Here is a 24,633-nt window from a genome sequence, read left to right on the forward strand (position 1 = left end):
ATAATATCAGTGGATGACGTCACAACTCGGATGGGAGCTGTGGACACGCGCCAGCGCCTCCTCCGCCACAGAGCACACAGCGTGCTCTCGACCCTTTATTTTTTATTTTTCTTTCACCTGCTCGCATAATGCGGCTTTCGGAGGGAGTGTTGCTATAGGCTCCTCTATTCCTCTATAAAGGTAAGTTCCCAAACCAAAAGTAAAGTATTCATTAATATCTCAGGGAGTTTGCAAAGGACTTTTGTCGTGACTTTAGAAGGCTATGTTCTGATGCATTAAGTATGATTGTTATTGGCGTTTTCCAACTTTCAGGTTGAGCGTCGGGGCAAACGAAATTAAAGCAGAAAGGACAAACTTCGAAAACCCACCCGCCAAGAGAAACCACGACTCTCATCCGTGGAACTATTCTTTGAACTGGCTACTGCTGCTAATTATTCGGCCGTTTAAGAGAATGCAACATTTAAGGACTACCATAGCCAGGCTCCGGCCGATGGCTGCTCTCCAGACCGCCAGGTGTGCGTCCCAGCCCGTGCAGGGGGGGCCAGGGGAACGGGCACTACGAACGTTTCCGTCCGCGCGACGCCTGGAGGCGCCCGGGGCAGCCGAACCTTTCCTGAACGGAACCAGCTCCAACTATGTGGAGGAAATGTACTTTGCGTGGCTCGAGAATCCCGGGAACGTGCACAAGGCAAGTGCACGCGCGAGTCTGTTTGAGAAACGTAATGTGTGTGTGTGTGTGTGTGTAGTGTCACTTTGAGTGGTCTCCGTCTTTCTGTCGAGAGCTGAGTCAGCACTAATAGAATTGTGTGTGTGTGTGTGTGTGTGTGTGTGTGTGTGTGCAATATCCACTGAGGCAAGGGTCAAAATCTGAATTCAGAATTCAAGTCAAATTGGCTCATGCAAGCGCATCAAGGTAGAAGGGTCAGCCGATGACCAGTCGAGGGGTTTAAGTAAACATTTGGCAGCAGCACACACACCACACACGCACACACACACACACACACACACACACACACACACACACACACACACACACACACACACACACACACACACACACACACACACACACACACACACACACACACACACACACACACACCTCCTTTCACAATTGAAGTAGCAGGCCTACATTTAAAAAACAAAATAAAACTCCAGGCAATCATACTACTAATACGGCCCCTGTAATCGTATTGAAGAACATCACCTGCTTTCCCTCAGTGGCTAACTTGAATTCATTCATAAAACAATCACTTCGACACATTAATCATTTGGTCTAATAATGATTTAACAGTTTACAGGGTATGCGTTACTGTGCTATTACAAGTGTTTCTAAACAAACTACAGGCGAGGGCTTTGTGTCACCATGGCAACTTCAATCTTGTCATCATGTTCTCGCGCATTAATTAAATAACTTTCTTTCAGATTAGAGCCATAGAGCCAAGGTGTGTGTGTGTGTGTGTGTGTGTGTGTGTGTGTGTGTGTGTGTGTGTGTGTGTGTGTGTGTGTGTGTGTGTGTGTGTGTGTGTGTGTGTGTGTGTGTCTTTGTGTGTCTGTGTGTGTGTGAATTAAGTAAATAACATCCTCTAGATTAGAGCCATAGATCCAAGGTGTGTGTGTGTGTGTGTGTGTGTGTGTGTGTGTGTGTGTGTGTGTGTGTGTGTGTGTGTGTGTGTGTGTGTGTGTGTGTGTGTGTGTGTGTGTGTATGCTCTCATAAATGCTCTATGTTCTTGTTTTTGTCAGCAGCCGAACTGCAAATATAAGTATCAATGCACAAAAACCTAAAATAAAATCCAGCAAACATAACAGATGAATCAAGCAAGAAACAAATAAATACCTGTTATAAACCATGAGGACATACACCATCATACATACTGTGCATCCATTAGAAACCGATGCTGCTGTACCATGTCCTTAATGAAGGACAACACAGCTAAAATCACGATTATTATGTACTCTGAAGTGCTAAACAATTTGGTCACCACAGTTAATTTAGTCAGATCTTAAAACTGAGTATCTAAATTGTATTATAAACAGAGGAATGGCCGTTCACCTAGAACAGGGGTTCTCAATGTACTCTATCTGATTCGACACATGACAAGTAATTATGTCTTCTGGAAACTAACCAGCTGGTGAATAATATTCTGAATATCAAATACCTAAAGGTTAAGGTTAATAACTAATGAGATGGGTCCGGGGAGAAAGTTTCAGCAATTATAAAGAAATGCTTTTCATTTATTCAACATTTAAAACGTCCTTATCTTAAAAAAAAATATCTTTCCTGACATTCCCACGTTCCGCCCCCTTCATCTATTCAGTCCTGGGACGTATTCTTCCGGAACGCCAACGCTGGGGTTCCCCCCGGGGCGGCCTACCAGAGCCCCCCCGGCCTCTCCGGCCCCTGCCAGGTCCCGGCCGGCGGGGCCAAGTCCGTGGTGGGGGCCCGGCCCGACGTGGAGAAGCTGATTGAAGATCACCTGGCCGTCCAGTCCCTCATACGGGCCTACCAGGTAGACTGGTACTCACCTGCACCCACCTGCACCACCTGCACCACCTGCACCACCTACACCACCCACCTCCAGACAGGTGGTCTGTCGTACTCGCAGTCATAGCCGTGAAATTAGAAGTAAAGGCTTAGTCATGGTTCCACGTCGACGCAAAACAAGGGGGTTTACGGACCCATTACGTCCTTGCGGCCAGCGCAAGGGCCTGACGTGCGCCCAATGTTATCCTTGCGCCGAGGCGACACAGCAGCAAGGGATGTTCACTTAAAGCCGACTCAGAACCAAGACAGGTTCACGACAGCTTCACGGCGTCCGCGTCGAGGAGTCGGCGTGGTCATCGCGATGCGGAGACGTGGAACGATAACTGAAACTCTACACTATTAGTGTGTTCTCTCTTAGTTCTCTTTGGTGGCTTGTTTGTTCTGCTAATCTAGACTGTTTAACAATGCTTGTTTGGACATGAACCGGAACAGCGCCGGCTTCAGAGCACGATGTCTCTTGTAGGACATTGATTGATGGTATATTTAAAAAGCAAAAAAAGATTTCTGTTCGCCTAACAGCAAACAGCAATATATTGTTCCACTTCCTGTCACAAATGTACTTATTGTAAGTCGCTTTGGATAAAATTGTCTGCTAAATTCCCTAAATGTAAATGTCTGTGTGTGATTGGGTGTGTGTGTGTGTGTGTGTGTGTGTGTGTGTGTGTAGGTTCGTGGACACCACATAGCCAAGCTGGACCCTCTAGAGATCAGCTGCGTAGACTTTGACGACGCTCCGTGTAAAGTGGGCTTCCAGAACGTAGGTGAGCCTAACCTTCAGCTGCTTCCTGTTTCCTGTCTGGCCGTTCAGCTGCAGGCGCTAGGGGCTAGGGTGTCCTGCTCAAGGAGGTATTGGGTTTCGAACCAAGGACCTTTCAGCTGCTGGGGTTATCAATAGAGTAAGGGTTAGGTTTTAGGTGGCCTTCAGTCCGACATTGGGTTTCGAACCCAGGCCCTTTCAGCTGCTGGGGTCGGCAATAGAGTAAACGTTAGGATTTAGGGTTTGAATTAAGGTTTAGGGTTTGGTGGATCCAATGGGTTGGGTTTAAGGTTTTGTTTTCGGTTCTAGGGTTTTTTCGGTTCTTGGTGGGGTTTGAGGGTTGGGTTTTACTAGTTTTGTTTTAGGGTTTGGTATTACGGTTGACGTTTTTTTTAAGGTTTAGGTTTTACGGTTAGGATTTGGTTCTACTCTTAGGGCGCACTCACACTAGGCCATCTGTACCGTGCCCATCGTTTGGCTAGCGTGAGCACGCCATCCGTACTCAAGTACAGTTCAATTCCGTGGCCTGAGTACACTTAGAGAGGAGAGGTGTGCTCAGGCCACGGTACAGATGCTAATGAGCCGACACGCGCACACGCACAGATACGCAACCTGAGCTGGACGACGTGTAGTCCATGCGACTCTTCTGTCCCAGTAAACAATCAACAGGAAGGCCAGCGGTTCACGAGTGGGTTCACGTTGCTGCGGTAGCGAAGTTGAATGCTTGATCAAAAATCCCCCATTCGTCACTGCGCGGGCTTTCTTGGCTCACTGGGGAAGGCGGGGCTGCGCACGGAGTCTAGACCTCTTTACAAATAATTTGCATTCTCCCTAAAGTTTTGATTTTTTTATGAATGAAGACACCCGCATGCAAGAATAAGTTGACGTCTGGGCGTAAGGCTACAAACGCGATTAACTATTTACAAGTGCAAAGGACGTCTCTCTCGTAGATTGCACCATCTTCAACGTCTTTGTTTAATACGACTACATCACCTTCTCTCACATGATCAGCAGCTCGTGGCTTTAACTTTCTCTCCAGTTAGAACTGTTCATGATCATATCGCTGCATTGTCTCTGTGGAGAAAGCGCAGTCATACTTGAGTACGGTACAGGGCAACTTTGCCTAGTGTGAGTGCACCCTTAGTTTTTAGTGTAGAGTTTGGTTTTAATGTAAGCATTTAGCTTTAGGGTAAGGGTTCGGATTTAGACGGTACCCCGATGACCCAAGAGGCCGAAAAAAACACCCAGGGGAAAGGCCCACAGTGCAGGATGATCCCCTGAGGCTTCTTATTCTGCTCTTGTCTATTTCTTTGGAAGGGCTTATCACCTCCAAGGGAGATATGGTTTATATTTTATAACCTACCTATTAAAGAACAACCAGGTGATATGGTTCCCGATGATGAGTCTCTTCTGGTCTAAACATTTGTTTAGAGCTCCATGTCATCAAGCTTTATTGAATAATCGTCCCCTTTAATTGAAGCTATTCAGGAGGTGGGACACTCATACCCTTTTTATAATAGGGACAAAGCATGGAAATTGTTGTACTTTGACCTTGTGCATATATTTCTGCTTATATATGTGTGTGTGTGTGTGTGATGTATGTGTGTGTGTGCATCTGTGTTTGTGTGTGCACGAATTTGTGTGTGTGTGTGTGTGTGTGTGTGTGTGTGTGTGTGTGTGTGTGTGTGTGTGTGTGTGTGCCTGTGTGTCTGAATGTGTGTGGGATGGTCTCTGAGTGGGCGTGTGAGTGCACGTGTGCACGTGAGTTTATGTCCCTTTACAACATATCTCCACAGAACATGCTCGCATTGTACTCTCGAAAGAGTTGGGGCCCGAACTACAAAAGAGGGTTATTGTTGTGATTTCTAATAGGATGCTTCCACAATAGAGCATCATAAAGGCCTTGGTAGGGTTCAGCCTGCTCTTTCTGAGCTAGGGCCTTGGCGGGGTGAGCCAGGTCACCGAGTCACGGCCGCCCACAGAGGGCTTGGACAACAGCTTTGTGTGTAGGTGTCACATCACTGTCTGATTGGCCATGGGAGTGTGTTAAAAGCCCTCTGTGTATCCGTGTGGATCTCCAGGGGTCAAGAGTTGGCTGTTGTTCTCATACTATCTCTATAAACTGTCTGCAAGAGGTACCCCAAGGCGGCAGGTTTGATTTCCACGAAGAAAATATAAATAATAAAGCCTTTTGGTGAGCAATTTTATAGAAACCGTCTTAGAACACTGTGGGCTACCATTGTTCGAGGTGGCCCACACTGGAATCTAACCCTTAACCCCCCTCGCCGTGTTATGAGCCTTTTTCAGTTAGCCGCGATCTTTATGCTAAATGCTAGCTGACTGGGGGAACTGAAAGCAGACTATCACATTCAGTTCCCCTGGCCAGCTAGAATTTGAAATCTTTCTCTGCAGAACTCTTTCCTGAAATAGATGGGCAAGACGAGACGAATAGACAAGCTCAAGCGTTATTGAACGCAACTTATGATTTACATAAGCCTCATCCCGAGGGGAGGGCATGTGTTTTTTTCCTGAGTCCCCAACCTTTGATCGTGACCTTTGATTGGTCGAAAGGAATCAGACAGCCGGTTTACAGTTTTATCTCAGCGTGGACTTGAGTGGAAGTCCACGCTTTGATTAGATTACAGAGTGACGACACCACCACTGTGCTGCTCTGTGTCCCTCCATAGATTCAGGGATAGCCGGGCTAAAGTTCTCTTGTGCAACACTCAAATGCGCCCCCCCCTCCCCCTAACACAATGATGACAGTATCCCAGCTCAACACCACAGGGCAGTGTCAGCTTTATTGCTTAACTTGTCGTGCGGGAGGACGTCAGGCCCTTTGGGCTCGCCAAAGGTCAAGTGGACCATGTGATATGATGTATGTAGTCCTGTATGGCGTCGATATGGTTCTCGGCCAACTGCACGTTGTTTGCTGCCATGTTCTTAGAATGTCACTGTTAATATTGACCCTGTGTTATACTGTGCAGTTGATGGATAAAGTACTTTGACTTTGAACCAGTACGGTACAGAATGTGTGTCAGGGGGTTGGGTGTTTGATTCCCATGGTAATATAAAGCCCAAAAATACATATATTTAAATGATATATACATATAAATATACATGTATTAGTGCACCCCAACATAGTGCTGCACAGTCAATGAAAGTAGATACGTTTATCCCCCTCTAACGTAGATTGACTTTTTGACTTACACTAAGTCAAAAAGATGACCATTTTGACTTGGTTGGTGTCAGTCATCATCATTTCCGTGGGCGTGTATGAAGCAGTGAGCTCTCCTCTTAGTAAACAGCCCGGGGCTCTTCTGCCCCCAGGGTTCTACGGCCTGCTGGAGTCCGACCTGGACAAGGTGTTCCGGCTGCCCACTACCACCTTCATCGGGGGGGATGAGAGTGCTCTGCCTCTCAGGGAGATCATACACCGCCTGGAGGTACGGTCCATGACCTACTTACTGCCCGACTGCCTGAAGAACACCCAGCAGGTTCCTCCTGTTGGTGGACACCAGATCCTATGAGATGTTGACCACTGACCTTTCCTCTCAATCTCCTCTCTCATTGTTGTTGTCTTTGCCTCTTCCTCCTTCTCCTCCTCCTCTTTGCTCTTCTCTCTTCTTCTCCTAGCTCTCCTCCTTCTCCTTCTCTCCCATCCTCCTCCATCTTCTCCTTCTTCTTCTTCTTCTTCTTCTTCTTGTCTCCCCCCTCATCCTCCAACCCCTCCTCCTTCTCCTCCTACCTCTCCTTCTCTCCCATCCTCCTCCATCCTCTCCTTCTTCTTCTTCTTCTTGTCTCTCCCCTCATCCTCCACCCCCTCCTCCGTCTCATTCCCCCCCCCCCTCCAGATGGCGTACTGCCAGCAGATCGGCGTAGAGTTCATGTTCATCAATAACATGGAGCAGTGCCAGTGGATCAGGGAGAGGTTTGAGCGGCCCGGGGCCATGCACTTCAGTGTGGAGGAGAAGAGGACCCTGCTGGCCAGAATGGTGCGCTCCACAAGGTGTGTCTAAAGTCCTGGCCCACACACACATCCTGGTCCTGTCAGGTATGTGCTGGTCATCACAGACACGTCTTGGCCTGGGATGACTAGACCAAAACAAGGATGGATTAGAACACTAGAACTAGTTTGTATGCAAGTATATGTTATATGTCATTCTCGGTTTCAAAATGACCTCGGTACTGAAGGCCTAGTTTCGATTCTGCCTATTAGTTGTCAGAACAATAAAAGTTAAACAAATGCTGGTTCGACCTATATTTACCTTGCAATCTGGTAAATGTAGGCATCGATAAATATAATGAATATAATATCCCAGGTACCTTTTCATATATGCTTTTGTACAACGGTAATGAATTCTACCTTTAAAAAATTGGATGCAACCTTTTTAAAATTCTCCCTCTTTGCTTTTCCCTGTCGTGCTAGTAAAGAACTGAATTTCAAACATGTTCAAGCTGCTGAACTGGTCTTTCTTGCCAAACACAGCAGTTCTTTCTACCTGGTTTACTCTTATGTAACTATGTAAAACACATGTGAGTGAGCCAACTAAGTTGGCTCGCCTCCGTTCATATAGTATATAACATAATATATGAGTATATGTTATATCAATATGAATTTTGTATAAATATTACATGATAATATAGTATAGTTCATATAATGATGAATGTTATATTAATATCACATAATAGTAGAGTTTACGTAATATCAATGTGAATGTTATATTAATATCACTTAATAGTAGAGTATATGGATTATGAATGTTATATTAATATCACATATACGTAATATACCAGAAGAGTCTCTGGAAAACATGAGAGCACCTTTTTTAATCCCAGACGGAAAATTGGGTTGCAGCAAAATCATAGGAGAATAAAAAAAGAAAATAATTTTGCAAAAAACTATTTAAAAAAAACAACAGACACATGTATACTAGGCAGCCATTGTGCAGCGGTGGCCCCTGAAGGCCTCCACGGAGAAGGCCCCTGAAGGCCCCCACTGAGGAGGCCCTGTCCCCCTGCGGCCCCCCAGGTTCGAGGAGTTCCTGCAGAGGAAGTGGTCGTCGGAGAAGCGCTTCGGCCTGGAGGGCTGCGAGGCGCTGATCCCCGCCCTGAAGACCCTGATCGACGTGTCCAGCGGGAGGGGCGTGGACAGCGTCATCATGGGCATGCCCCACAGGTGAACACCGCCACAGCATGAGTGTCGTGACAGCAAACGGAGGAACATATGCTGAGTCTAGGCATCTCCTGGTACATACCTGGAAATGTATAGATTGACTGAGCCACTGTCTGTAGAGTCACACGGAGCTCTAGAGATTCCATATCTCATATCTTAAATGAAATAATAACTACACAGTAGTGGTAGTATCCATTGTAGTCTTGCAGTGAGAATGAAGTGAGCAGTGACGGGGAAAGGTCAACATGCTTGATTATAAGTGAAAGTATGTACTTTTCACAATGACCTGTGACAAACGTTGACGCCGGTGTTGTCCAGTCGGTCCTTCGGCCTGGTCTCTTCTCTCTGCTAAACGTTTGTCCTCTCCCCTCCAGAGGAAGGCTGAACGTGTTGGCCAATGTGATCCGCACGGAGCTGGACCAGATCTTCTGCCAGTTTGACTCTAAGCTGGAGGCTGCAGACGAAGTCTGAATATTTCAGTATAGTTTTCAGTGCAATCTCTCCACATATTACTGGTCAATTTTCTGCTCTGTATTTTTAATTTGGTGTCCAAATTTGATTTAAACTATATTTCTCCTATTAGGACAAAGTTGTTGAAGTTTATACAATTACGGCAGATCTATATATTCTTTATTGTTTATTTGTAATGTTTCTCTGTGCCATTGTGCATTGTGCCATTTCAACGATTGTTCAATAAAAGTATCTATAAATATATCAATAAAACTTTATGTCTCTCTCTTCCCCTTCTCCTCTTGTAGGGTTCTGGTGACGTGAAATATCACCTGGGGATGTACCACCGGAGGATGAACCGAGTGACCGATAGGGAGATCACCCTGTCACTCATGGCTAACCCCTCCCACCTGGAGGCAGTGGACCCCGTGGTCCAGGGGAAGACCAAGGCCGAGCAGTTCTACTGCGGGGACACCGAGGGCAAGAGGGTGGGTTCACCACATCTGTGTTATGGACACGTGGGTCCTGTGTACACCGCAGTTTCAGAATCTATGGAAATCCAATCAAACCACAAATATTGAAGATAGGTCATTATGGGAGTGTGTGGGGGATGATGGCTGGTTTAAGCAGCCTGACCTGGCTTAGGGCAGGCTCATTGTACTCTGGGGCTAGGTGGGGTTTAACCTGGCTGGCTAAACCAGCAATTGACCCTACTCAAGGGAGATCTCCTCCATGTTGCCATTCAGGAGACTCTCTCTCTCTCTCTCTCTCTCTCTCTCTCTCTCTCTCTCTCTCTCTCTCTCTCTCTCTCTCTCTCTATCTCTCTATCTCTCTCTCTCTCTCTCTCTCTCTCTCTCCCCCTCCCTCTCTCCCTCCCTCCCTCCGTCAGTCCTGTTCCTATTCTAATTGGCTCCTTGGTTCTGATTGGCTCTCCCAGGTGATGTCCATCCTGCTGCACGGCGACGCGGCCTTCGCCGGTCAGGGTGTCGTCTACGAGACCTTCCACCTGTCCGACCTGCCCTCCTACACCACCCACGGCACCATCCACGTTGTGGTCAACAACCAGGTAGAGCCCACCTCCAACACCTTCCACGTCACAGGGGAGGGTTTATTTATTTTATTTTGAGGTTTATTCAGACATGGGCAGTGCCAAAATGGCTATTTTGCATCTGTCGACCATAGGCCGATGTTAACAGACGCACCAAAAGGAACTATAACCAGAATAACTAAAATAACCTTACACACATCTTTGTACGAGTCGAAAGATAAAATGACCCATTACACATAAAACATATGCTTAATGTATAACAGGAAAATGGACATAAAACACACAAAATTAACAAAATAAACCAAAAAAAACGTTCACTTACTGGAGGATGGATCTGACACTCCTGATCCACTCATCTTCCGCTCGTCCCTCCATCTCTTGTCCCCGCCTCCGTCAGATCGGCTTCACCACGGACCCCCGCATGGCGCGCTCCTCCGCCTACCCCACCGACGTGGCGCGCGTGGTCAACGCCCCCATCTTCCACGTCAACGCCGACGACCCCGAGGCGGTGGTGTACGTCTGCAAGGTGGCGGCCGATTGGAGGAACACCTTCCACAAGGACGTGGTGGTGGACCTGGTGAGTGGAGGCCGGGTTCCTGAACCAGGAGAGGTCGCCAGTGCCCGGCCGAGTCTGTGTTCGCAGATCAAGCACCTACAGATCCCCGCCTCCATCAACATGATTTGTCCAAAATAATATTTGAGATTGTTTTAATTTTACTTAAAAAATATCCCGGAAAAATCTTGATGAAGGCTAAGATTTTGCCTTCTCTGTCGTCTAAGTTTGGACAAAATGCATTTCAATTACCCCAATTTCTTTGTGTGACTGTTTCTTCTTGTAGATAACGACAATTAATGAATCCCCAAAGGTAAATCTAGATAATGTGTGTAATGTGTGGTTAAAGCAGCAAATAGTGCAGTTCAACCACAAACTAAACTAAAAATGATAAAATTACAATAAATATGAGAATAAAAAATAAAAGATGGCGCTACATAGACTGGTCCAATGTGTAACATCTCAACAACCTATCCGTGTGATTCATGGGACCAATGCTGCTGCTCTACTGCCTACTGCAAGGGAAGATCTTAATCCTTTGACACTGATTATAAAACACATGTGTAGGTTTGTTACAGACGCAACGGCCACAACGAGATGGACGAGCCCATGTTCACCCAGCCGCTGATGTACAAGAAGATCAAGCAGCAGAAAGGAGTCCTGCAGAAGTACGCCACAGCCCTCATCTCTGAAGGGGTGGTCACCAGTCAGGAGTATGAGGTCAAGACCCACTCTTCTTCCCCTTCTTAACATTTCTTCGCTTATTTCATATTTAGTTTTTTTCAGACCAAGGAACATTTTCATAAATATTGATATCTATTTTTGATAATTTCCAGCATTGTTAATGTCAAAATTAGCCACTAAAACATAGAATATATATATATATATATATATATATATATATATATATATATATATGCATGTATATCCTCCATCTACCCTCCTTCCTCCTCTAAGTATACATCTGTAGCAAATGCTGGTCGGAAACAGTAACTGCATTTCCAATAAAGAATTAAAGTAGCAAAAGTAAAAGCTGGACTATTACTGGATGACAATGGTTGGTCTTGGTTTTTATTTTCTGTCTGCAGGAAATGGTAGCAGAGTACGACAAAGTGTGTGAAGATGCTTACACTCGCTCCAAAGACGAGAAGATCCTGCACGTCAACCACTGGCTGGATTCACCCTGGCCCGGTAGGCTCCCGTGTGTGTGTGTGTGTGTGTCTGCCCCTGTGTAATTGATGCCCTTTGAACGTGTATATGTGTATTTTTTGTGTGTAATTGTAACACTCAATTCCGATCTTTTAAAATGTAAACCTAAATCTAGGTTGTGCATGTGTGTCTATGTACGTGCGCAGGTTTCTTCACCTTTGACGGCCAGCCCAAAAGCATGAGCGTTCCTTCTACGGGCATCAGTGAGGAGGACCTGAGCCACATCGGGAACATCGCCTCCTCTGTACCCGACAAGGACTTCACCATACACGGAGGTACCCCTCCATAACCTCTCCTTCACCATACACGGAGGTACCCCTCCATAACCTCTCCTTCACCATACACGGAGGTACCCCTCCATAACCTCTCCTTCACCATACACGGAGGTACCCCTCCATAACCTCTCCTTCACCATACACGGAGGTACCCCTCCATAACCTCTCCTTGACCTTTCCTACGCTTCACAGCATTGGGTGCTCCCCATTGGTCTAATCATGGGGGTACCCTCCCATAACCTCTCCCTTACCCTCCAATGGTTCACAGTGTGGTCGCTCCCCATTGGTCCATACATGGAGGTACCCTCCCATAACCTCTCCTTTACACTATGGTTCACAGCAGTGGTCGCTCCCCATTGGTCTATACATGGAGGTACCCTCCCATAACCTCTCCTTTACACTATGGTTCCCAGCAGTGGTCGCTCCCCATTGGTCCATACATGGAGGTACCCTCCCATAACCTCTCCTTTACCCTCTTACCAGAAACAGTATGGTCGCCCCCGGTGGTCTATTCTACATTGTGTGTGTCTGCGTCTCCTTCACCAGGCCTCAGTCGTATCCTGAAGGCGCGTGCGGCCATGGTGGAGCAGCGCGTGTGTGACTGGGCCCTGGCCGAGTACATGGCCTTTGGCTCTCTGCTCAAAGAGGGGGTCCACGTCCGTCTGAGCGGACAGGACGCGGAGAGAGGAACCTTCAGGTGAGCCACGGCTCCGTAGTCGGTCTGGTACGTCTTAACTGGTGCAGCGTGTCTGGGTTAGGGGGTCCACTCCCACTGGGGTCCCGTCCACTGGTGCAGCGTGTCTGGGTTAGGGGGTCCACTCCCACTGGGGTCCCGTCCACTGGTGCAGCGTGTCTGGGTTAGGGGGTCCACTCCCACTGGGGTCCCGTCCACTGGTGCAGCGTGTCTGGGTTAGGGGGTCCACTCCCACTGGGGTCCCGTCCACTGGTGCAGCGTGTCTGGGTTAGGGGGTCCATGCCCTGTAAGGGGGTCCCTGCAGCTAAGAACATGGCAGCACTTTGGAAGAAAGGGTCCATATTTATTAATATTCATAGTTAGATCCTAGCATATCTCTTGAAACTCACTCCGGGAGAGCAGGAGAGAGTAAAGGGGGTTAGGGTATCTGACGAGACACGGTAATAGGTTCAATTCAAAGAATACGAGAGCGAGTTCATTTTGTGTCAGTGTAAGTCGCTGCTAAATGACTTAGCATGACTTCTGCTAAACGACAGACTTCTGCTAAATAGTGAATAGTGACTTTGGCTTGTAACCGGTGGCGTGTGTTGTCGTCGCTCCGCAGTCACCGACACCACGTTCTCCACCACCAGAACGTGGACAAGAGCATCTGCATCCCCATGAACCACATCGCCAAAGACCAGGCGCCCTACACCGTCTGCAACAGCTCCCTCTCTGAGTACGGGGTACTGGGTGAGTACTGGATCAAACCCAGGCCCTTTCTCACCTTCTGGGTCCCCAATGGGACATTTGGAATGTTGTACAGACACTTCGGAAAGACATTGTTCAGAAAAAGGAAGGTGAGCCGATTTAATTTTTTTAGGCACCACCACATATGTGGGATGAACTACCAAAACGTCTGAGGTCGATACAATATATATCTCTGTTGAGGGAAAACCAAACCCTAAAAAAGAGCTATGGACGGCAGCTATGGATGGAAACTGGTCCAAATCTCAACTTGAATGCAAAAAGCTTTCAGTATGATGAGTTTTTAATATGGACTTAGATTGCCCTCTATGGATTAAAGGCATGCTATTGCATGCCCTCTATTGGGTGAATACATGCTATTTGCATTACCTTAATGCTACTGGGAGGTTTGGGTTACAAGGTTTTACCATTTCAATCCAGCCGTCTGGCGACACCTCGACTAATCAAATCGGAGCGAGTGGGAGGGGCTTGTGTGAGCGACAGTTGCACTTGTTTCCTTTGCTATTCTTACGGGTGCCTTCCTCCCAGGTTTCGAGCTGGGCTTCGCCATGGCCAGCCCCAACGCCCTGGTGCTGTGGGAGGCCCAGTTCGGAGACTTCCACAACACAGCCCAGTGCATCATCGACCAGTTCATCTGCCCGGGCCAGGCCAAGTGGGCCCGGCAGAACGGCATCGTGCTGCTGCTGCCCCACGGCATGGAGGGCATGGTAGGGACCCAAGTCAACCCTTTGGTTTTCTATTGGTCGGTTCAATCCGATGGCTTGAATTGAAATAGGAGTGGCTGTGTTGCGGGTGATGGCTCGCCAGACTTCTGTTAGATACTTTATTCATTGTTTAGAATTTGGGCAGGGATCGGTATGCTGACGATTCTCTCTATAATAAATAGAGAGAATCCTTGTAAACGTTTAGCAGAGACAAGTCAGTCCCTCTATTTTCCAAAGATAAAGCTAGAAGATGGTATGTTTACCAGTCTGCAACGTCAACTCCAATTTCGTGAAAAAACGTCAGAACCTTGGATTTGTGTTCTTCATCAGTACGATTTTGAGAGAAATGATGGTGCAGCTTCTCCACAGATCTGTTGGCGGTTTAAGTTAAGGTACACCGTTATAAACGCTGAGATTCGCGGTACTAGCCCAGAGATGGGGGTTCGATTTGCCTCTGTGCCTCTTTTAACGACACAGGCTCTGTCAACACACTCCTGTACTCGTGCTCTGTTGGCCAACCGCCAGGGTCAGCTCCACCTGGTTGCAGCTATGCTGCCCTGGCAGAGACAGAACAGAGAAAGAACAGAGACACTCCATACAAGTGACGACAGGTCTTTCTCCCCCCCCCCCCGACCCACAGGGTCCTGAACACTCCTCCGCCCGCCCTGAACGCTTCCTTCAGATGTGCAACGACGATCAAGATGTTTTCCCTGTGAGTCCCTTGCGGGTCTTAGACGCACACATAAACGCACACATGCACACACACAAACACACACGTGCACGCACACATGCACACACTCACACGTGCACGCACACATGCACACGCACACTCACACGCGCACGCACACACACACACACACACACACACACACACACACACACACACACACACACACACACACACACACACACACACACACACACACACACACATTCTTTGTTATATATGAGTAAGTATAATGCATGCAGAGGTATGGTTTGGCTGCTGCTCCCGATGGAACCTAATGTTATTCCTCCCATGGTTTTGATGAGGTCTGACTAGAGCATCGTCTTATGTTTCCAGAAACTTCCGCCGGAGGACTTTGCAGTGCGTCAGCTGTACGACTGTAACTGGATCGTGGTCAACTGCTCCACCCCGGCCAACTTCTTCCACGTGCTGCGCAGACAGATTGTGCAGCCCTTAAGAAAGCCTGTAAGAAGCCCACGACGTACAGTATTCAGTATCACCTCTCGGGCAGACTCAAGCCAGACGCCCCGACTCCTGTTGTGTTATTATGTTATGGACCCTTAATGATACACTACAGCCCCCTGTCAGTCGCTGTGGATTAAAGCGTCTGCTAAACGGCTAACTAGGACATCATTGTCACTACGGTCTGCGCCATGTCCTTTTCATCGTCCTGTCACCTGTCAAACGTGGAACTATATTCAGCAGTTTTTCTTCTCTGTTCTCTTCCCCCTTGTTTGTTTGTTCCGGCCCCAGCTCATCGTGTTTACACCCAAGTCTCTGCTGCGGCACCCGGAGGCAAAGTCCAGCTTCGACCAGATGCTGCCCGGTGAGGGTTTCGGGCTCCGTAAAATAATTAAAGTGGTGGAGCACGAACTGGGAAGGCTGCTTCTGGGGGAAGCAGGCGGTGTTACAACTGGTCTCTCTTGTAGCATTATCTTTGTTTACTGCTGTTTTGGCCCTTATAAACTTCCACCCACTACAAAAATCCTAGTGACTAACTGTAGATTGGTGTGTGTGCGTGTGTGTGTGTGCGTGTGTGTGTGTGCGCGCGCGTCTGTGTGTGTGTGTGTCTGTGTGTGTGTGTGTGTGTGTGTGTGTGTGTGTGTGTGTGTGTGTGTGTTCCCAAGGCACTGAGTTCAAGCGCATCATTTCAGAAGAGGGGCCCCCCTTAGCAAGCCCAGACAGGGTCCGCAGAATCATCTTCTGCACAGGGAAGGTCTACTACGAGCTGGCTCGGGAACGCAAACACAGAGGCATGGAGGAACAGGTGGCCATCGTACGCGTTGAACAGGTAACCACAACTCCTCCTTCCTCCTCCATCTCCAACCACGGAGGAGGAAGAGGGGGAGGAAGAGGGGGAGGGGGAGGAGGAGGAAGAGGGGGGAGGGGGAGGAGGAGGAAGAGGAGGAAGAGGAAGAGGAGGATAGATAGGGGAAAGATAGCATTGTAGGCTAGTAGTTTGTGAAACTTTGACAACCATGTCCCTGTAGAGATGGTTGCACACTAGACCCAAAGGTGACAAATAGAAAAGCTAATTGATTAAACTAAAGGATCTTACGGACAACATCCATAAATAGATTCTTCCTTTGTTTAATTTCCTATCGGCTGTTACGCTTATCAACCACTGGGCGTCTCTACTGGACATCTGTCTCAGACCGACTAAATGGGAAAAAAAAGCAAAACCAGGTCTGCACAGATAACTGACTGTCTTCTGACATCCCTGCCCGTTTTCAATATTACCATTCTAAATCCAAACATTTTGAATTGAAAATCTTTGACTATTTGGTTCCATATAATATCATCATCCATGGTATTTAGGATAAACTTGCCCATAGGACCCCTCAATAGGCCCCCCTAGTGGCCGGCATGACTACTGCTAAACTAATGAAGTACCGTACTATTAATAATAGTAATAGCTGTTGTGTATGAAACACATTCCACACATTCATTCTTAAAGAGTATGTGAGTGATAATTGGGGTTGGCTTAGTTATTGATATATAGCGGGTTGCCTCATAACCAAAAGGTTTCTAGTGCGTTCCCTGGCTCCTCAGAGCGTGTCAAGGTGTCCATGAGCAAGGCACCTAACCTAACTGCTTCCAACAAACTAGCTGTCGCCTGGCATGGTTGACTCCGCTGTCGGTGTGTGAATGTGTGTATGAACCATCGTGAGTCGCTTTGGATGAAAGCGTCTGCTAAATACCCTAAATATAAATGTAACAATGCAAACAATGTCTTTAAAGGTGACATATTATACCACGAGCACACATCTAAGTGAACACGCCCACTTGTGATGTCAGAAGAGGCAGGTTTTGAAAAAACGGCTTGTAACGGCTAAACACACTCACACCTACAGTATGTCTCTTTCAAACACTGGTCACGTCCCAGCATGGTAAACGGAGGATCCACGCTGTGTGCTCCACTCTCTCCCAGCTCTCCCCGTTCCCCTTTGACCTGGTGAAGGGAGAGGTGGAGCGCTTCCACCGCGCCGACCTGATGTGGTGTCAGGAGGAGCACAAGAACCAGGGTTACCACGACTACGTTAAGCCTCGCATCCGCACCGCCGTCGCACGCACACGCCCTGTTCTGTGAGTGCCGCGTTCCGATTGGTTTGGGAAAGTGACGACCACTTTTCGCCTTAGCGCATCGTTGTATTTTGGTGTGAACTGTCTTTTTCACAGTTATCGTATTTATTCAGCAAAGAATGTCCGAAGGTACATCGTGTCTTTATTTGTGTGTGTAGGTACGCTGGTCGCGGGCCGGCAGCAGCCCCCGCAACAGGAAACAAGCAAACCCACCTGGCGGAGCTCCAGCGGTTCCTGGATACGGCGTTTGACCTCCCATGGACCTCGGGGGATCAGTGACCTGTGCGGCTGTACATTTGCTTCTTCCGGCTGTTACCAGGGAGAACATACTATCCAAATGAAGAGGAGGCATTGAAGGGATTTTACCTGATGAATGTAGTACAGTATACATTGACCTTGATCTTGGATGTGGCTGTTGCCGTAGCTTTTCCAACATTTCAGAAAAATATGCAAGTTTTGCATGCGTTAATTACTGTTGGAACAAGAATGACATTGCAATTTTGGGTGATGAAAAACATATTACATGATTTTAAATCCAAGCCCAATTAAGTGCCTTTATTTCTGGATATTTTACACATTTTATCAGCAACGCACAAATAATTATATTTAAAGCTCAATACGTTTAGCTTTAAATATATTTAAATATTCATTTTATTTTTTTTGTTCATTAGTTAATTCAAAAAACGAACAGAGATTCTACTATTTTGTTATAGACAAATTATAAAAGATTCCTAAGTAGCCAATCTTCTAAATTTGATATAATAAAGTAATCTCAACATCTGGAAGATAGCTATTCAATTTGTTCAACTCATTTAATTTATGTCTCTTCATTATAGTCACGGTTCAATAACCTCCCTGTACAATCATTATGAACATCTTCACTGCCGAAGGACATAAAAAAAAATCAAATCTATTTATTTTTTATATTATTTTATGGGTTTGGAGAAATAAAAATGATGCCGTATAACGATGTTGCAAGATAATTTCTTTGTAGATATGTACTTAAGCATGTGTGTGTTAGAGAGAGAGAGTTTATAGTATGATGTGCAGTGATTTTCAAAGTTTTAACCTTGTTTGAATGAAAGAAACTTAGAACACACTTAGAGTTCTGAGATGAACTCCAGATGCTTCTGATTGTCCTCCTATCTCTTACAAATCCGCTTGCCCCTCATCAGTCTGGCTTCAAGACTACAAACTCCACTGAGATGGCCCTCCTCGCGGGGATAGAGTGGGCTCGTGTAGACGGAGCCTCGTCCCTCTCATCAGTTCTCATTCTCCACGACCTGTTCACGGATCCTCCTCGCCACTCTAGCTGAACTCAGCATCACTGACTCTGGCTATCCTGGTTCACATCCTACCTGACGAATTGCAACTATCAGGGCACATGGAATGGCTCCTTGTCCAAACCCTGCACTCTTGACACCGGTGTCCCTTAAAGGCACCCAGTGCAACTTTATGTAAACATTCAATGAAAAATAAACATTCAATTTCTAGTCTTTTTTACACGTAGTAAGTTTCAATAACTCCATACCATTACATATCGACATTCAAGGAGCAAAGATGAGACGTCGTTGTGTGGTGAGAACTGATAGAAAATCGTAAACAACAACAATCGCCGGTGGGGAGAAGCCATTTTTCCATTGACTGGAAGCCTGCTTTATTTATTGTAGGTTACAAAAAATAAAGAAAATGGCGGCATTGTTGTTGTTATCGATTTTCTATCAGTTCTCACCACACAACGACGTCTCATCTTTGCTGCTTGAATGTCGGTATGTAATGGTATGGAGTTATTGAAACTTACTACGTGTAAAAAAGACTAGAAATTGAATGTTTATTTTTAAGCCTCGAAAGTTGCACTGGGTGCCTTTAAGGCTAAGTACAAACCAAGTGTCTCTTGGTTTCACCAATCACAACTCTCAACTATTCCCCTCCTGAAAGAATACGGTGTAACACCTTTATAATATTATCCAAATAGTTGTCATGTTATTTCTACTTTTCTTATTATTTCACTCACTTTTTAAACACCTAAATTAGCTAAGGTTAGCTATCTTCTATTACACCATTGTCTTTCTCCAGTTACAGCTTTTTAATCTACAGCTTGGTCGACTTGGTTACAGTTCACTAACTGTACGCTTTTGTTGTTATCAACATTAACTTGGCCCTACATGTAATTTGGTATGTTCTGTAGGCTAATTGTATTTTTTAAATATGCACTGCACTGCAACATGATTGGATAAACTAATGCAGCTACCTAACTAGCCAAAAACTAAAACTCGGCACAAGTTCTCCTTCATACTGGCCCTGACAACCCACGAGCTGGCCCTAACAAACCCTAAACTCCAGTACATGGCCTGACTTGAATTCACTGACGTGACTAGCGTGATTTCCCCCCTTTGGACACTCTTGAATTCATCTTTAAATAATAACTGCACATCTCGTCAGAAAGGGAAATCTTGGTTGCGCTGTGGTAAACTAGACAGACTCCAGTCCACTATTCGACGCCTTGATTTTCGCCGGTGCGGTAAATGTTTCAACGGTAATAGCGAGCTCCACCAATCAGAGACGTTGTGTTATGGGTGGTGTACTTATTTTCAGTGACATCACGAATCAAACTGTTTTTTTCTTTTTTCTGAAAACGTTTCTTTAACTTGGCCCCATGAGCATATAGCATCGTTTCACAATAGTATGGTTCGTGTTAAGTATACATTGGATGGTAACGGATGGATAATATCAAAACCTCTAAGAAGACAATGAATAGGATTCTAACTTCCGGAACCACGCAGTTGCGCGGTTTCAGAACTCCCCGCGCATGCGCACAACCGCGCCACGTGTAGCGGGCAATGAGTCTGCTTCTCCCATAAAGGTTCCCCAGCAAACCGTTCATCCGCATTCCGCCTTGGAGAACTCAAACCCAATCCTCAAAATGACAACTAAAGTTTTCTTCGAAATCACCGTCTCAGGTGAAAAAGCTGGACGGATTGAAATGGAGGTATGTTGACGGTATATGTTTATTGGTATTTTGATCTTTGGTTGTCGAAAAATTAAGATCGACTTTATTGTACATCGTTGATATATATATATATTTGTTTAGGATATAATGTATTCTATGTGGCTTCTAACCTTTTTGGGACATAATGCACGCCACACCCAACACAAAATCGGTGTTTAGGGAAGGATTATGAAAAATGCGCATTAGCATGATGTATGAAGAATCGCTTTCACGCACCGCAGACACGGCCGTAGAATATAACTACAGCAGTCAAATAATGCCCCAAGGATACAGGTTCATACAAATCATCAGACGGGCAATCCCACTCATATGTATGGATATGAAGTAGAACATTCATTATGGAATTTTTAATCAACCAAGAGGCAAATCACAATAGTAGGAAGTATAGGCCTAAACAGGAAGCGGTCTCCTTCCAACGCATGCTTCCCTCGCTCACAATCGCTGCAGTAACGTTGCTAGAATAGAGGCCTATGGTTGAAGGCGTAGAGATTCAACGGATCCTAGATGAAAACGCAGTTAAAGGGACTGCAACACGGCAAACTGGTTGGGTACCAACGTGCTGTAGGATTGAATATAAATCGGGCAAAGCTTCCCCTTCAGGTAGTGGTTATTTTACACGTGATTTTTCCTCAACAATCGTTGGATTGTTTCCACCGATAACATGCAGCCTTAGCAAAGGTTTTAACACCAGGATGTTTTACAATAAAATCAATAGAGCCTACACTATTTTTACTTGATATAGAAATGTTCGTCAATATTTGGGGTAAATTGTGTATTGTAGCCCGTGGTACATGTTTTGTACGCTAAATAATATAAGGCCTTATGATACGATTACACATGGTTTCATCTTTTGTAAATGATCCCTCTAAATAACTTGCAGTCGTAGACGAATACGGATTATATTTCATTTTGAATCGAATGAATTCGTAAACCTTCATTTGTGAAGCGTTTATGAGAAGAGTAATGGTATGCAGTTTATATGTATATTTAGTTATGTGAACTAACATGTCTGTTTCTTGCAGCTGGAATCTGGCGTAGTTCCAAAGACTGCTGGTAAGTAAAGGCAAATTATCACAATATGAGTGTATTGACCCTTAACGGATACTTTATCAAACATTTGTGTGTGTATATGATATACAATTACATTAAACATGATCTATTTTTGCAGAGAATTTCCGGGCACTGTGCACAGGGGAGAAGGGCTTCGGCTACAAAGGCTCCAGTTTCCATCGGGTCATCCCAGGCTTCATGTGCCAGGTAAAGCAAAACAGCCTAATTGTGATAGTCAGATTGGGCTACACTTCTGAAGTGACCGATGGATGAGCTCTGTCATTGTGAACTGAAAGTTCCTTCCATCGGTGCTGATTGGTCCTTTAGTTCTTTGTTTTATGGAAGATTTCAAAGGGTTCAAGGTCGCACTATTGTGCAAAGGGAAAGTAAATGTGAACCCTCAAGATTAGGATGGTCGCATTATACTTCCTCAAGGCTTCCCTGTAAACCAATAATGCCCCGGCATGTGTAGTGGGGTTCATCCAATGGAAGTCTGTCCATCATTCATTAACCTTGGCAGAAGAAAAAGTTTTAATGGTAGAGCTAATTTGTGCTATTTTTTTTTTACAGGGAGGTGATTTCACCAGAGGCGATGGAACCGGTGGCAAGTCCATCTATGGGGAGAAGTTTGCTGATGAGAACTTCCAGCTGAAGCACACAGGTGAAGGTATCCTATCCATGGCCAATGCGGGTCCTGGCACCAATGGCTCCCAGTTCTTCCTCTGCACAGCAAAAACTCAATGGTATGTTTGATGTGCTTATTTGATACTTCTCTCTGTTGCGACCAACCTAATCTCTGCCCCAGCAGTCCTAATGTCATGGCAGAACTTATTGTGGAGACGGCACAACGTCTGGGCGGAAACCAACTACAGTGGGCAGAATTGCGCCTCATCCTTTTGCTGTTAGACTAATCTAGAAAACTAATTTGTACAAGGGCTTGAGGCTTTTAATGTGGTTATTTGTACAGTACCCAGTCTACATGTTGCTTCAAAACCTTTTCCGACACTTTCTAGTTAACTTCTGCCTTTTAATTTCTCACGTGGAGATCCAAATAATTGGTTGAAACGAATATGAAGGGGAAACGTCCTGTTAACCTAGAATAAAGCTAGACTTTAGATATTCATCTAAATTCTATTTTGTGAGACTACGACTAACTACTGACTACTAAAACGGTGTTATTCTTAAAGTTAACTGGGTAATTAAGTGTACTGGCAGTGCAACTGGGTTGCTAACTAGCATAGCTTGGCTGGCTGTGGGCGGGTGAGGGAGTGGGATAGGTGTGGGCTTATTGATATCATGGTACCCCCCATCGATCAGCATTGACCACTGATATGTCCAGGTACTTTGGATGTTAATCTAAATTTGGGTTTTGTGAGACTGACCAACCCAACTACAACAAACACTTTTCCATGTTAAGCTTTGAGGTGCAATGAGTAACTGTTCTGTCTTTGGAACTGACACTAGCTAGAGAAGCTTGGCTTTGTGCAGGGCGTGACTGGGTACTGTCTGGACAGCATTTGAATTGTATAATATATCGGTGATTTTATTAACACTATTGAAATGTAACTTGTAATGGGAAGCTAAACCAGCCCAATTGATCACATTTGCATGTTCTAACATCAAGTTCTTCTTCCTTCCAGGCTGGACGGCAAGCATGTGGTTTTTGGCAAAGTGGTGTCAGGCATGGATGTTGTCAGGAAGATGGACAAACTAGGAACTAACGGTGGCAAACCAAAAGCTAAAATTGTGATTGCTGATTGCGGCGAATGTTAAATGGGGCTTTGTGTATTACCATTCCCTTAAGATGAGCACATCTTAAATCTGTAAACACCCATCCCCTTGAATATCTTAACTGCAACATCTAAATTGACCAATTATTAAAGAAACATTATTATTCGGCCCACTTATAAGGCAAATGTTTTTTTTTTTCATGTAGGATACTCTGTATCATTGCTATAAATTGTTGGATGATTGGTGACACCCTTTGATAATAAACAGTAAATTAACAAGCGTGATCAAGTAAATTATTTTGTAGTGACGAGTCATTCAGGGTTCATTGTTGGTCTTGTTGGTATGGTTGGGTAATCATACAAAATATCAAGTCCTAAAGTATGCTGAGGACCTCTACAACGGGTGGTCAAGAATATGAGGTCAGCAAAGGAACCGATTTGGTTCCAATGGATGATAAGGTGTTTGGGAGAAATGAGTCATGCAGAATGTAAGATGATTTCTTTGTTCGCAAGCGAGTGAGTGAATCTTTTGTAATTCTGAGTATAAAAATGATTTAACATTTGGTTGGATTGAAGAAGCTTGGAACGTTGAGTTATTTTACAGGAGTTGCTGTTGATCACACTATGTAGCACTGAGATGTACAGCGCATATATTTCTGAATGTAAACATTCCATGCAGTTTTCAGAAATACTACACTATTTAAAATTACTTCCCCCATCCTATCAACGTTCGATTTCATGTGACCACATAAAATATTGCCTAAGTGGGCCCAGGGCCGTGGCACCAAATCCTGGGCCCTGTATACAAGAGGTACTGATGCCTTCCCCCCGAATTCCACCTACCAGCCCCTTGCGCTGAATTGTTGAGGGGGGGGGAGACGTGGTCGTGTGCGATTCCTAACACTATGGGCTGGTGGATCATTTAAAAATATTTTATTTTTATTTTTTTTATTGCCATGGGGCCCCCCCTCTGGCTTGGGCCCCCCAGGACTGCCTCACTATCCCCCGCAGTCCGTCGGCCCTGAGTGGGCCTGTTGACTTCTGCAGATGTATTTGATCTATCTAAATACTGATCCATAGTGATTTAATTGATTCTTGGGAGTGACACTATCGTCACTCCCAAAGCCCCGCCCACATCTGAGTCACGCCAGGCCGCGTCATACATTGGCAAAGCCAGTTGGAGGCGAAAGACCGTTAGTGTTTTGAATTCTGAAGTCTCCCGCCTGTTAACTGGGAGGGGCTCAATAGACGGGCTGCGAATGCGATATCAAATATCACATTCTACATAGCAAGCTGCACGATCCCCAAACCAACCACAATACAGACTGCTCCATTGTCCCTCCGTGTGTTCGTGTTGCTCTTCGCTCTAGGGGG

The 24,633-nt window shown here is 45.7% G+C and overlaps 2 protein-coding genes and 1 long non-coding RNA gene across 3 annotated transcripts; 2 read left to right on the forward strand and 1 right to left on the reverse strand.

The window, feature by feature from the left end:
• Positions 1-132: 132 nt before the first annotated feature.
• Positions 133-443, reverse strand: LOC132447384 (uncharacterized). Its single transcript, XR_009523073.1, has 2 exons — positions 307-443; positions 133-170 (listed from the first exon to the last, which is right to left on the reverse strand). It is a non-coding gene; the product is annotated as an uncharacterized LOC132447384 (long non-coding RNA).
• Positions 444-451: 8 nt separating this feature from the next.
• Positions 452-18,436, forward strand: ogdhb (oxoglutarate dehydrogenase b). Its single transcript, XM_060038075.1, has 22 exons — positions 452-688; positions 2,320-2,511; positions 3,214-3,307; positions 6,634-6,749; positions 7,158-7,312; positions 8,336-8,482; positions 8,854-8,944; positions 9,238-9,417; positions 9,867-9,995; positions 10,375-10,554; positions 11,098-11,250; positions 11,619-11,721; positions 11,886-12,014; positions 12,561-12,711; positions 13,313-13,440; positions 13,984-14,162; positions 14,800-14,871; positions 15,223-15,351; positions 15,640-15,712; positions 16,014-16,177; positions 17,318-17,472; positions 17,628-18,436. Exons 1-22 carry the CDS (start codon positions 452-454, stop codon positions 17,746-17,748), a joined length of 3,078 nt encoding a protein of 1,025 aa, XP_059894058.1. The 3' UTR covers positions 17,749-18,436.
• Positions 18,437-20,297: 1,861 nt separating this feature from the next.
• Positions 20,298-23,538, forward strand: LOC132447381 (peptidyl-prolyl cis-trans isomerase-like). Its single transcript, XM_060038086.1, has 5 exons — positions 20,298-20,458; positions 21,502-21,532; positions 21,648-21,736; positions 22,100-22,272; positions 23,170-23,538. Exons 1-5 carry the CDS (start codon positions 20,393-20,395, stop codon positions 23,300-23,302), a joined length of 492 nt encoding a protein of 163 aa, XP_059894069.1. The 5' UTR covers positions 20,298-20,392; the 3' UTR covers positions 23,303-23,538.
• The last annotated feature ends 1,095 nt before the right edge of the window (positions 23,539-24,633 follow it).

The sequence above is a fragment of the Gadus macrocephalus genome, chromosome 19, assembly GCF_031168955.1.
Source record: "Gadus macrocephalus chromosome 19, ASM3116895v1".
In the NCBI taxonomy this organism is placed as follows: Eukaryota; Metazoa; Chordata; class Actinopteri; order Gadiformes; family Gadidae; genus Gadus; species Gadus macrocephalus.